This window comes from Ambystoma mexicanum, chromosome 1p (genome assembly GCF_040938575.1).
Source record: "Ambystoma mexicanum isolate Mex_15411 chromosome 1p, UKY_AmexF1_1, whole genome shotgun sequence".
NCBI lineage: Eukaryota > Metazoa > Chordata > Amphibia > Caudata > Ambystomatidae > Ambystoma > Ambystoma mexicanum.
The window spans coordinates 983,587,981-983,602,762 of NC_090921.1; the positions used below are offsets into that span (position 1 = coordinate 983,587,981).

The 14,782-nt window shown below is 46.8% G+C and overlaps 1 protein-coding gene across 7 annotated transcripts in view; it reads right to left on the minus strand.

The window, feature by feature from the left end:
• Positions 1-14,782, minus strand: part of CNGB1 (cyclic nucleotide gated channel subunit beta 1) — a 1,007,057-nt gene that overhangs the window by 792,173 nt on the left and 200,102 nt on the right. For all 7 annotated transcript variants that reach the window (XM_069654372.1, XM_069654395.1, XM_069654388.1 and 4 more), the window contains exon 4: positions 5,207-5,285. In XM_069654372.1, the coding sequence (XP_069510473.1) occupies positions 5,207-5,285 (79 nt within the window). The remainder of the gene's footprint in view (positions 1-5,206; positions 5,286-14,782) is intronic.

Sequence of the window (14,782 nt, forward strand, 5' to 3'; positions counted from 1 at the left end):
GACTCCGGTAAGCTTCCCGTCTCGAACGCTTCGTTTATCATCGATAGCAGTGAGGGGAGGACCTCTTCTATGTATACTTTGTAAAATTCACTTGGAAGCCCATCTGTCCCTGGGGTTTTACTAGTAGGCAGCTGCCTCACCACCTCCCCCAATTCTTCCAAGGTGATCGGGGTGTCTAGTTCCTCTCTCTCCTCCTCGCTTATCTTGGGCAACCCCATGTCCTCAAGCGTTTCTTCCATCATAGCGCGGCTACTTTCCCCATCATCTCTGTATAATACTTTATAATAATCCACAAATGCTTGATTAACTCCCTCCTGGGTGTCCTCTATGCTACCGTCTTCTCTCTCTATAGTTCTGATTGTGACTCTGGAGGTCTCACTCTTATATAACCACGCCAAATGTCTCCCCGGTTTATCACCTCCTGCATGCTGTCTCTCTATGTATTTTTTATAATTAAGGTTACACAATATCTCCCAATATTCCGCACATTTTTGCTGTAGCCTAAGTATCAATTCTAGCTTCTCCGCTGTATCGTCTCCGCCCTTTAAGGCCTCTTCTAATTTTTCTTCCGTCTCCTGCAGTTCAGCCAAAACCCCACCTTGTAGGCCTTTGGATTTCGCTATGGCCACACCCCTCATGACAACTTTGAAGGCCTCCCATAGTGTTCCCGCAGAGTCCATGCTCCCAGTATTTGTTTCAAAATAATTTACGATCTCCTCCCTCAAGTCCTCTCTAAAAAAGGGGTCCCGCAACGCCTCCGCTCATAGGCGCCATGTCGGGATCCTCACTCTTGGGGGGCAGTATTGCCATGCAAGAATCAGGGGTGAGTGGTTCGAGAGGACCCTGGCCTTATACTCGATATGTACTATCTCTGCTATCATTTCAGGTGATGTGAAGACATAATCCAGCCTCGTTGATAACTGCTGTGGGGCAGAATAATGTGAATATTGCCTTTCCTGGGGGTGCCACACTCTCCATGCATCTTCCAACCCAAAGTCATCCAGCAATGTCTAAAACGCCCTAGCTGCAGGGGCCGGTCTATCCAACTTCCCATCCGATCTGTCCACCCTCGGGTTCAATACGCAGTTGAAGTCCCCTCCCCAGATCACCACACTTCCTACACATGCGCTCAGGTTCGCACTCAATGTCCTAATATACGCCGTTGTGTTCTGATTTGGGGCATATGTGTTAACAATGCTTATCTCCCTGTTCTCCACCAGTCCCCTCAGCATAACCATCCTCCCGTCTGTCTCAGCCACCACTTGCAATCGCTGAAAAGGGACATGTGGCACCACCTATATAAGCACTCCTCTGGCATAGGCAGAGTACGATGAGCAAACCAGCACAACTTTCCCCTTCCCTGCGATTGTGTCCATCCTCTCTCGTGTAAGGTGGGTTTCCTGCAGCAATGCAATATCTATTTTCTGCCTGCGCAGGTTCCAACAAAACTTTGTTTCTTTTTAAGTAGCTATTGAGCCCCCGCACATTCCATGTAAGTATCTTAAGGTCCCCCATGGCCTGTTACATTCCCGTTCCCTCTCCCACAGGTGCAGTTTGACTTTGAATTCCAATCCACTCTGTATAGGCTCGCATCCCATCCTAAATTCCCTTTAACCAAAAACACACCAAACTTCCCGCTCCCCATCCCTCCCGCCTCCCGCCTCCCGCCTCCCGTCCCTTCCCCAACATCACACCCCACAACTGTTGCCCAGCTCCATCCCTGGATCTCAGGCTCCCCCGCATCTAGCTCTTCCTGGCTCTCGCCTGTACTCGAAGCTCCGCAGGGTGAGGCTGCCCTAGTGGCCAACCTACTACTACTACAACTATAATTCTTGGGGTAGGGTGCTTTCGCCCTGCCGCTCGTTTGGCACATCGGATTGACTACACATTGCTATACAATTTGAATATATGTGCACGCCACTATATTCCAGTCCTTCAAGTCCATTACAATCAGCAGTACTTTATCAAAATATCAGCCTCCTACAGCCGCGCCTATTGTTCTTAGCCTTCGTCTAGGCACCCCTGGGATGCTCACACGCCACCTTAACAGTATGCATACCATATCCCAGTCACTTATCGCGTCCATCTTGGGTCTCTTCTGTGTCTTGTTCCGGGCAGCCGTGCAGATCCAGCCACGTCGTTGCTTCTTCCGGAGTGTCAAAAAAATACATTTCGCTCTTGTGCACCACCTTCAATTTCCCAGGGTACAGAAGCATATATTTTATCCCAGCCGCATGCAGCCTCCTTTTGATGGTCACATAGCTGTACCATTGCCTCTGGACCAACATAGTATAATCCGGATATGCCGTGATGGTGCTCGAGGCCCTTTCGATTGTTCCACCTTTTCGGAAGTACACCAGTATTTTTTTGCTGTCTTTGTAGTTCAATATTTTGGCGATTATCGCCCGTGGAGGGGCCCCTGGTCTCGGCTTCCTCATAAGGGCTCTGTGTGCACTCTCCACTGCAAATCCCTGTGAGAGTTTGCCAGCCCCAATTCCTTGTAGGAGTAGGTTCTCGATGTAGTCTGTTGGGTCCTGGCCCTCTTTACCCTCCGGTAGGCCCACCACGCGAATATTGTTTCTCCTCGCTCTTCCTTCTGCTTCTTCTGCTCGAGACTCCAAGTTAGCCACCTGTTGTTTAAGGACATGGATCTCCTTTGCATTGTTAGTGCTGGTGTCCCTGTTAGTTTTCACCGCACCTTCCAGGCTGCTTGTTCGTTCTGCCAGCCCCCTGACATCTTGCCTCAGCAGGGAGAATTCAATGCCCACTGCTTCAATTTTAGCCTCCAGGGAAGTGCGCAGGTCCAACATCGCAAACCCCAAGAGTCTTTCAGCTTCGTGATGGCCTCTAAAATCTGATGATTATCAGCCGCTGTGGTTCCCTCCGCTGGTACCATCGGGCCTTTGGGTGCGATGGCCGCAGGAGAATGTTGTGTTTTGGCAAAAATATCCATTGTGGGTTGTTTATTCTTATTCTTGGCCACGGCCCCTCGCGCCGACATTTTCCGGCCTTTGTTGGGCCCCGCGTGCCTCCCCGACCGTCTTTTCCACCCTTATCGGCTATTGTAGTGATCTTCAAGCAGTCGCACCATCCGCCACCTCTCGCCGCAGCTTACTGCTCATCAATGCCGAGCGAGCGCTTCCCGTGCCTATCATGGTGCGGCCTATCTGTTCGCACCCCCGCTGCCCCCGGGCTCCTGCCTTCCGGGTCAGCACACAAGCCATCGCGACACAAGGCTTCCCGCCACAGGGGTTTAGCTCCGTCTCCACTTCGCCATCATCATTCTTTCCCCGCGGCCGCCGCCTCTATTCCGAGCAATTCCTCCAGAATCCCACTTACGATTCTCTCGGTCTTTATACAGTGAGCAGAACACAGGTTCCCATGCATGTGTGGTCAATCCTGGAACCAGTGGCGCGTTTTTAAAGGTAGTTTTCACGGATCATATGTCGGATCCTCCGGAGCTGCTCAGGAAGCACATCCTACTCCATGGCTATCCAAGCCACGCCCCCACTTGTTTTCATCTTTATGCTATTGTACAGGCACCCTTAGTGGGAAGGCTTCTGCTATCTATAAATGGGTTATTGTAAGTAATTTCTGTTCGAAATTGACATCCCTATTCTTCAAATAAATACAACTACAAATACATCGGTTTATGGTCTATGAATCGAAAAAGATGCATCGAAAAGACAATGCATCGAAAAAAATGCATCGAAAATAAATGCATCGAAATTCTGTTTTACATTAAAAGTACATATCCATCGAAACTTTTCCATCGAATGGATATGTACTTTTAAATGTAAAAGATAGCATTTCGATGCTTTTATTTTCTATGTTAGAACGTTACATGGAGCTGTCCAGTGGTGACATTTTGCCACTGGCCAGCTCCTTGTAATGTTTTAATGTTTTTTTGGATATTGGGGGGGGTTCCCCTCCCAGCCCAATCAACCCCCACACCCACCCCCCCATAACCCTAACCCAACTCTAACCCTAACCCTAACTGTACCCTAACCCTAAACCAACCCTAACCCTAACCCTTGCCCTAACCCTAATTCTAACCCTTGCCCTAACCCTAACCCTATTTCTAACCCTTGCCCTAACCCTAATTCGAACCCTTGCCCTAACCCCAACCCTAATTCTAACCCTTGCCCTAACCCCAACCCTAATTCTAACCCTTGCCCTAACCCTAACCCTAATTCTAACCATGAAATCCATTGAAATCCATCGAATTATTCAAAGCAAAGGCATTTCGATGGAAATGATTATCGTTGAGATGAAAAGTCCAGATACCAAATACATCTCTACTGTAGTCTCCACATGCAACTCTGCAATGTAACTCTGCAAAGTTACAGTGCGCCCAATACAGAAATGAGCTAAGGAGACTTCTTGTTACTGGTGCAGCTCATTAATGCTGAACTACCCATGGTTCTCCTAGATGGGATACGCAGGGGGAAACACTGTCAGAATGCTCACCATGGCACAGGTCATTAAGCCCATTACCTTCCAAGCTTTACAGGTTGACGTCCATGCCCCAACACATTCACTGGACATCCAAAGGTGTCTGAGAATAGCCTAGTATGGACAGATAGAAGGAGCTTATATAGCTATAGAATTCCTGCATTGACTAGCCATACATGGTTCCTCCACTGGATACATTGATTTCTCATTGTCTTACCTGATTGCTTAAAAGTAGATATTGGGTGCCTCTGGTTTCCCAGATCTGTTCTCTGCAGTTCTCATGTTGCCCAATCCATCATCCTTTGTCCTGACCTTTTGTTCCTCATCTGCAAAGAACTTGGGAGGGATTTTCATTGATGAACTCATATGTTCCTCTTTCGAGACTTCCACTACCCTGATGGGATCACATCCTAAACACGAGGAAATTCCTTCTTCTCTTACCTCCTCTGCGTTTGCCCACTTTCTGTCTAAAATTCCTCCTTCTGTACCTGCCGTATCTCTCCTAGACTTCTCCTCACCACAAATTCCAATTCTCAAAGTGCATTTCTCATTCCAACCATTTTGGTAGTCTCCTTATCCTTCATTACACCTATTCTAAATGTTTCACTCTTGTAACCAAACCCAGCCACAGCATCGCCCTTGCCTGTCTTGCTGACGTCATCTAGGGCAGACTTTGTCTCACTCTCTTTGCTACCAAAAGCCATGCACCCCTATTCCCCACATATGCTATCTGGAATGGATCCCTACCGACCTTGTATCAGCTTCAGTGGTTTGTCCTGCATGTTGGACCTTTGACTCTGTAGTTTCGGTAGCAGCTTTAACCAAAGACTCTACAGGAGAAAGAAAAAACAAGAATGGTCATCCCTGCCAAGTGGCATCAAGCAAATACAAGCTACACCAAAGGAAACTATCAACTGACCAACATATTTGTATATGTGGAGTTCATTGGTATGGCCCGAAGGCTTCAGAATATCTTTTTTTCAGTTGTGCAACGTCCTTTACATATAAACACAAGCTACAGAAATATATCCTGGTGCTCCAACTGTAATGCTGCAACTTGCTAACATTTCAGAACACCATAGCCAGATTGTCCAGCCTAACTTGGTTCTGTGTTATTTTTTTGGATTTTTAGGTAGCTATTTTTTTTTCAGACGATTTTAGGCAGCCTACAAAAAGTGAAAAAAATGACATTGCTTCGCACCCCAACCCCCACCCTCTCTTGCAGGATTTGATCGAACTTGTGTGCGGCAGGGCTGTGACAGTCTGATTTAGAATAACCGCTCTGTGTGGTCACAGAGCCGTCTTTCTAAATCAGTCTTTTTTAATTGTTTTTTTAAACGATTTTTTAACTTAAGACCGCCTAACTTATGTTAATAAGCTTTTATACTATGTCCATTGCCACCATAGTGGTCTTACAGCACCAAGACTTGTCCAGATAGTGACATATTGTGCACACGTCCAAGATTAATCAAACCTTGGTCTGTGAAGTGAACGGAAAAGAGGATAAAGGGAAGAGGAGAGAACAAGCAAGAGTACGGTAGGAACTAACAGACAAACCACTGGTAAATTGCACAGGGGTTAAGAGTGAGGGCACGCGATCAAGGTAGTAGAGGAAAGTATGAATGCATTGGTAGTGGATCAAAGAAATGTGGATTAGAAAGGGAGGGAATAAAACCCACCTGTGAAGCTGAGTAATTGTTTCCTAAGGGCAGCTTCTGGTATATCGATTGCATGGGACTAGAATTTGTCAGCACGTGATTGTGTGATGGACTTGAGACGTGCACGAGCATGAAGATACTGAAAAAGGAAGCCTGCCCGGTTTGTGACTTTTATAAATCTCTCATAATTCCATGGTGCATAATTCTGTTTTTGACCCCTCCGGCCCCCAATGTAAGTAGTCGAAAGGACAGAAGATATCGATTTTGCATATCTGTCGACCAGAGCAGCAGCTTGCCGGGGGACTTCATGATGTAGACGGAGCTACTCACTCGTTAAGAATTTATTATCAATCCAGAGATTGAGTAACTGAATCATCACTTGGACTCCTCCAATTTGATAACTATGAATGTGTATTTTAAGGAAGCATATTGAAGGCAATCACATTTTCTACCACCAAATTTCCTTTTTTCCTGGCACAACTTTTCAAAATCAATGCTGCCATTTCGGGATAGGTTGATTCGACAGATTTACTAAACACTTATAGGAAATGTTTAATTAATCTCTGATTAGCGTGCATTGTAGAGACATTTGGGAAAACCCAAGGGAGCTCATTATAAAGAAAAACATAATTGCACGGAGGGGACAGCTTGCACTTGCACTTAAGTGCAAACATGTCCCCTATGGGCAATGTTTGTCATTTGCACTGCAGATCCTCTTAACACTTCTCTATGTGCACTCCACAGCACAAATAAAGTAAGCACTGCCTGCTATGTGCATAGCAGGAGGCGTTTACAATGATTTCCCATGTGCAAAAAGCAGGCGATTTCTGTGGGAAATCAATGGTATCACACCAGCATGAAAATCGCATGCTGGCGAAAAGCAAATTCGTTTTTGAAGGCGGAGGGCAAACGGGAGGCGGAAAAGTAATTCCTGTTCGTTCCATGTCTTTTCACCAAATTTTTTTAATCTAAGGAATTTTTCCTCTAATGTATTTCACCGAAAAATGTTTCACCTAATGTAGATTAATAACACTATTCTCCGAACACATGTATACCAAATTTATTTTTGTTTGTTTTAATCGGGGGGTCCCCCAAACCCCTGTTTTCCGCCCTTAAATACTCCCCCAACATGCCCAAATATTTTTTTTACCCCCCAAACCCCTGTTTTAAAAATGTAACCCTTTACCCCACCCAAACAAATATACATATATTTTTGATTAAAAAATTCAGTGAAAGATTTTTCGAGGAAAACATTTTCAGTGAAAAGACTGTATACCATACATACATACATACGTAACACCATTACACCTATATTTAGCACCTCCATTTTTACACTACAGGGACTCGGTAAATGAGCTCCAAGGAGTGGTTACCACTATGCCAAAGATGTTGGTCACAAACAGCCTGCAGCGTTCTTTCAGTTTCTTCACTCCCCTCCCCCGCTCCATATGCTCTGAGGGGCCGCTGCTGACTTCATGCAGTCTCCAACCTCTACCTGCCTTCCCACACATACTCTCTTTTGACAGAGATCACACATGCTGGCAGGTGTGCTGCAGGATCCCCTCCCTTCATCCTTGCGCCCCAATGTCCAGAAGGAGTGTGCACCCCGTATTCGTTCCTGACACCATCAGTCTTATTCAGGTGATGAGCAGACAATGACAGGAACACAAAACAAAGAATAGCTTTAAAAGCAAATCAACATGGCACCAGAACACGACGTGTTTGTTGATGAGGTGCAGTAGGTCTGCATGTATTTCCCCCAAAACCGGGCAGAGAATGAGCAAAACTCCCTTAAAACCGATACTAGCATTTCAGTAAGAAAAACGAGAGAAAAAAAACAGGGAGGTATTGGGAGTAAGTATAGCTGGGGAGGGAGGGTGAGGGGGAAGCACAGAGTTGGGGAGCAAATGTCTGGTAACCGAATTAATCATATGATATGGTATGGTATGTCATTTATAACGCACCTATACACAAGTGTTTCAAGGCGCAAAATCATCAGTAGACGCCTGTTTTTCTCATCTACCTCTCCTCCTCCCCTTCCTCCTCCCCCCCTTGTTAAATTCCGGCACTACCTCAATTGCCATCAGGCATAGTAACTATAGCCGCCTGTCTCTCTCATCCACCTGACCTCTCCTCCTCCCTACCCCCTCTCTCGTCCTCATGTTATATTCCGGCACTACCTCAATTGCCGTCAGGTATAGTAATTGTAGCTGCCTGTCTTTCTCATCCACCTGACCTCTCCTCCTCCCCACCCCTCCCCATGTTAAATTCCAGCACTACCTCAATTGCCGTCAGGCATAGTAATTGTAGGTGCCTGTCTTTCTAATCACCTTCCCTCTCCTCCTCCCATCCCTATTATTGTCCATTAGCACTTACTCTATCATTTGTCTTGTGACCCCAGTGATAGCAGCTTGTTTGTCTCTCCCTGTCCCTCCTTGTGTTCTCCTTCCACTTCCCCTTCCAGCACTATTCTGAATCGTCGTCAGACCTAGTATGTTAGTCACTTGTGTTGTACCTCTCCTTCTCCCTCACTCCATACCCCCCTCCTCCTCCTGTTAATTTTCCGCACTACATCAATTGTCGTCAGGCATAGTAATGTAACCGCTTGTTTCGTCTCATTCCTATCCCCCCCTTCCCGCCTCCTTTATTGTTCCTTGCACTTGCACTATCTGAAATGTCGCCAGGCAGATTAAGATAGTTATTTTTCACATTCTGAATTGTTTCAAGGACTTGTAAGAATTCAACTGTATTTTACCATGTTCCCTCCCTACCTGAGGTGCTTTGAAACACCTTGAGTATAGGCGCTCTACAAATAAACAATCAATTCAATTGAACCCTGGAAACTCAAATAGACATGAGAATTTCAGAGCGAGAGAGACGTGAAGAAATGGTTTGTAGAGGAGAAGTCAAATGCCTCTACTGGAAGTCCTGCCCCTGTTTTGCCTACATGTTGGAAGCCGGATATTGTGATATGCACAACGCGAATAATGGTACCAATCCCACAAAGAATTCTTGAAACAAGGTATCCATTGAGAAAGCCCTACATGATGCCCCAGAGTAAAAATGACAGTCTCTTAAAGGAGGTCCCTGAAGAAGTGTGAAGTGACAGCAGCAAGAGACTAGTGACGTCACATGAAGCAGAGGTAATCCACCAAGAAGAAATGCCAAGCAAGAGAATATATAGACCTTATAAAATCTGATGACAAAGAAAAGAATTGAGTAACATTTCATGTGAGGAATATACTGGATGTGCAAAGAGCACTAAAGAAAATGCTAAATCGCTTTATAACTGTACAGATGTTGTAACGCAAGTAGGATAAGTAATTATGAAGGCTGACTATACATAGTGAATAGATTGCAGGCACTGCCGCCAATATACATCTGTGTATAGAATCTGTATTGAATCTGGATGTTCCACATCGTATTTTAGCAAACCAGGACCCCATGAGAAAGAAGGGCTGAAAGTGTGGCCCAGCAGAGAAAGGCAGCTGAAGATGGAGGAAGAATTGAGAAGGCTTGTCTGACCCAGTGTCAAGGGTTGAGGCAGCCAAGAAACTGGTTATCTATTTGAGAAGATACAATGAACGTGAGAAGCGAGGCGAGCTCCTGTTGAGGTGCAATGGAAAAACACTATGGGTGCCAAGTTGTATTCATTTAATAGTACTAAATACAAAAAGGAGCTAAAACACAGTCTCCTGCTACATCGAGACTGAATATAAGAACGTGCTTACACTCCTTTAAATTCTCAGGCACAGTGATACTTTGCAAGGCCGAGTTCAAAGACAATTCGAATGGCAGACAGCAGGAGTGATGATGGATGATGGGATAATTAGGTGTGGAAGGCCTGGTCAAGTCCACCCACAAACACCTGGGGTACCAGCTTGTGTGCTGCTAGCGAGTGGAACATTCCAGAAGGGTACAAGTGTGCCAACCAATCATAGAGGGCCACTGTAACGCTCACCTGGTATCCACGGGGATGTCACTCAGCCTGTTCTGACCTCTTACGACCTCAAACCCTTCCCTGGAGGCTATTCGACTGGAGACTGTGCCTGAAACACAGGATTGGTAGAGTTTAACTCCCTATTGTCTCTGTGTGCTTGAACCCCTTCTTCCCCGGGGTCCAACCCTTCCCTTTGATCCACAGCTCACCTTGTTTTCTTGGATAGTGTGCTCTCCATCCTGCTTTCAGCGCAGGGGCGCGTTGATTGATGCAGGCTCGTTGCTGTCTATTTACTTCACTGGCAAGAGTCCGACAGGTAAGTATAAGGAGACTTTTGAACAGTTCTCTAACTTTGTTCCTTTCCTTCCTTAGATGATGGCCGGCGTCCGGGGATGGCGGCGTGCTTCTGAGATGAGTAGCGCTGAAGGTGAGTGAGAGCGCGATGCGCGATGCACCCCTTTCGTATTTATATTGAACTGAGTTCTTTTTCTGTGTCTTTTAGGTGCCACAACGTTTTCAGCGTGGATGCCTGTTATGAAGAACAAATGCGATGAGTAAGCGCGGTATGCAGCGCCACTAGATGTTTCCACACTAACTTGGAGTGTCTTTTCCCTTTTGCAGATGGATGAGAAGTTCCGGAGACAGAGTTCCCCCAGAGCGGCTGGGATTCAGGTAAGCGTTTGAAGCTCGAACAGTATTTAAAAATAAGCAAAGATTTGCAAAATGCTTACTAATGCCTTTTTTCTGTTCTTTTCCCTTTTCCTTTGGAAGCGGCGTGCCGGGATGGGAATGACACCGCCAAAGATGCCCGCAGAACAGAAGGAGCGATGAATGATGGGCAGAAGCGCTGCAAGGTAAGGCTGTTCCTAACAGTGTTCTTGTTCTTGCAGGAGCTGAGCGCAGAATAAAGATGCAGGCCTACTGGAGACCGATCCGAGCACAGTGAGTGTCACGGTGCAGGGGCAGAAAATGCAAAGCATGTTTCTCAGCCTGGGCATGGCTTAAATAGTCTCTGGGTATCCCAGGTGTCTCTGGGCTGAACCACACCCAAAAGACTAGACTGCACATGCAGTTCTGGGAACCGAAATATGTGGGGGCATCCATCTTGTCCCCATCAATGCACTACAAGTCCAATTCCCAATGTTATCCTATGGGAGTGAGTGAGTCTGGTGCCACAAGCGCCAAGTCTGACTCCAAGTGGGTCTGTGGAGGGATGGAGCGGCCCTTGACGGCCATTTAGGTGATCGTGGCCTGGCTCCAGCCTGACATCTTGGAGGGCTGGAGACATGAGGGGCAGGAATCATGACAGCACTCCCCCCCAAGGCCCCTCTCAAGGTGGCTTGTCTTTCTGGTCCTAGTTTGGTTGGATGGTTTTGATGAAATCGTCTAAGCAAGTGAGGTGCATGGATGTACTCAAAAGGCTCCCATGTCCTGTCTTGTGGACCATACCCCTTCCAGTCTACTAAGTAGTATAATTTGGATCTGACGTACTTTGAATCTAGGATGTCCTTGACTTTGAATTCTGGCTCCCCAGCGACTACTACTGGCTGTGGTGGCGTTGCTATCCGGGTCCCAGGTTGAACAGGTTTAAGGAAAGACACGTGGAACACAGGATGAATCTGCATGTTTGACGGCAAAGCTAGTCTGACCGCCACACGATTTATCACAGAGGTGACTGTGAATGGACCCAGGTATCTTGGACAGAAAGTTTGGGTTCCTTTAATGGACACGTGTTTAGCTGCCAGACAGACTTTGTCTCCCACTTGGTAGTTGGGGGCCTTTGCTCGGTGTTGATCAGCAAATTTCTTTTGGCGATTCTTAGCTTGAGGTAGGTGTTCAGCTGCCCTTTTAAAGCTTTGAGAAATGGTTGTGTGCAAGGTTTTGACTGCTGGCATTTCCAGGGTTGTAGGAACGTCCAACTCAGAAGTACGTGGGAGCCTGCCATCCATGGTATAAAAGGGTGTCTGCCCAGTGCTGGTGCGTAGGGAATTATTATAAGCATATTCAGCTATCCATAATAGGTCGAACCAGCTTCCTTTAGCTTGGTGTAACATGCAACGCAGATACGGCTTGAGCGTCGGATTTGTCCTCTCAGTTTGACCATCCGTTTGGGGATGGTGACTGGTGGATAGCCGGATGTTCATCTGAGCCATAGAGCAGCATTTTCTGCAGAAGTTGGATACGAACTGAGTACCTCGGTCTGAGACCAAAACTGAAGGAAACCCATGGAGCCGTACGATCTTCAAGAAATACCTTTGCAAGAGTGGAAGCATTTGGGAGCCCCTTAAGAGAAATGAAATGTGCAATTTTTGAAAATAGGTCCACGACCACAAGAATAGTGTTAAACCCTTGACTGGGTGGTAAGTCAGTAATAAAATCGAGGGACAACGTGTCCCAGGGTGCTGGTGGGAATTCCAATGGTTGTAATAGCCCAGCCGGTTTCTGCTTGGATGACTTGTTTTGAGCACACACTCCACAAGACAGGATGAATTGGATAATGTCTTTACGCCACGTGGGCCAGCAATAATTACGTTTTACCTTGACTAGGGTTTTAGCGATTCCGGGGTGGCCCTCGATCAAGGAATCATGATAACCAGGCATGACTTGTTCTCGTAGTTCTTGGTTTGGTAAGAATAAACGATTCGTGAAGTAGGACATCTGTTCTTTTATCATGTAATGTTCTCCTTGCGCACTCCACGCTTGTAATTGCTCCGGACGCATCAGGTTTTGGATTTCTTCATGTAATTCTTTCTGAGTTATGGTTGCTGTGATTCCTAGGAGCTTATCACTCGGGATGATTGCTATTGGGTCAGGGGTCTGATACCCTTGCTCTTCCACCCCCATACGGGAAAGGGCATCGGCCTTCCCGTTTTCCCCCCCTGGTCGAAATGTAATCACGTAGTCATATTCAGCAAAAAAAAGAGCCGAACGTAGTTGTCGTGAGGATTGGGCCTTTGCTGTTTTTAGGTACTGGAGGTTCCGGTGGTCAGTTACTACGGTGATTGTGTGTCTGGCGCCCAAGAGGTAGTGCTGCCATGCCCTAAAGGCTGACTTAATGGCCAGGAGTTCTTTGTCTGTGATAGCGTAATTGAGTTCAGAGGGTGTGAATTTATGCGACCAGAAGGCAACAGGGTGTAACTGGCCCGTTTCGGTGTCCTTTTGTGAGAGGACGGCTCCCATAGCCATGCTTGAGGCGTCTGTTTCCACCAAGTATGGGAGATCAGGGCAAGGGTGGCGTACGATTGGGGCAGATGTGAATCTTGCTTTGAGTTCCTGGAGAGCCTTCTCGGCTTCTGTTGTCCACTGGAACTTTTTTTTGCTTTTCCTTAGTAATGAGGTGATGGGATGCACGATTTGCGAAAATCCTGGGATGAACCAGCAGAAGAAGTTTGCAAAACCCAGCATACTTTGAACCCCCTTGAATGAATTTGGGGATAGCCAGTTCAGGATAGCATCTACCATGTGTACATCAATTCAGATTCCATTCGGGCTGAGAATAAAGCCCAGGAATTCCACCTTGGAGAAGTGGAATGAGCACTTTTCGAGCTTGGCGTAGAGCTGGTGTTGACAGAGTTTCTCCAATATGGATCAGGGGTGCGTTGATTGATGCGGGCTCGTTGCTGCCTAGTTACTTCACTGGCAAAAGTCCGACAGGTAAGTATAATGAGTCTTTTGAACAGTTCTCTAACTTCGTTCCTTTCCTTCCTTAGATGATGGCCGGCATCCGGGGATGGCAGCGTGCTGCTGAGATGAGTAGTGCTAAAGGTGAGTGAGAGCGCGATGCACGATGCACCCCTTTTGTATTTGTATTGAACTGAGTTATTTTTCTGTGTCTTTTAGGTGCCGCAATGTTTTCAGCGTGGATGCCGATTATGAAGAACAAATGCGGTGAGTAAGCGCGGTATGCGGCGCCTCTAGATGTTTCCACGCTAACCTGGAGTGCCTTTTCCCTCTTGCAGATGGATGAGAAGTTCCGGGGACAGAGTTCCCCCAGAGCGGCTGGGAGTCAGGTAAGCTTTTGAAGCTCGAACAGTATTTAAAAATAAGTGAAGATTTGCAAAATGCTTACTAATGCCTTTTTTCTGTTCTTTTCCCTTTTCCTTAGGAAGCGGCGTGCCGGGATGAGAATGACACCGCCGAAGATGCCCGCAGAACAGAAGGAGCGATGAATGATGGGCAGAAGCGCTGCAAGGTAAGGCTGTTTCTCACAGTGTTCTTGTTCTTGCAGGAGCTGAGCGCAGAAGAAAGATGCAGGCATACTGGAGACCGATCCGAACACGGTGAGTGTCATGCTGCAGGTGCAGAAAACACAAAGCATGTTTCTCAGCCTGGGCGTGGCTTAAATAGTCTCTGGGTATCCCAGGTGTCTCTGGGCTGAACCACACCCAAAAGACTAGACTGCACATGCAGTTCTGGGAACTGAAATATGTGGGGGCATCAATCTTGTCCCCATCAATGCACTACAAGTCCAATCCCCAATGTTATCCTGTGGGAATGAGTGCGTCTGGTGCCACAAGCGCCAAGTCTGACTCCAAGTGGGTCTTTGGAGGGATGGAGAGGCCCTTGAGGGCCATGTAGGTGACCGTGGCCTGGCTCCAGCCTGACATCTTGGAGGGCTGGGGACATGAGGGGCAGGAATCATGACAGCCACATAGCAAAGAGCCCTATAGTTTGAAAGCCAATGAAAAGTTATGTATTTGATGACAATGAAGATGACTTGCACTAGTGG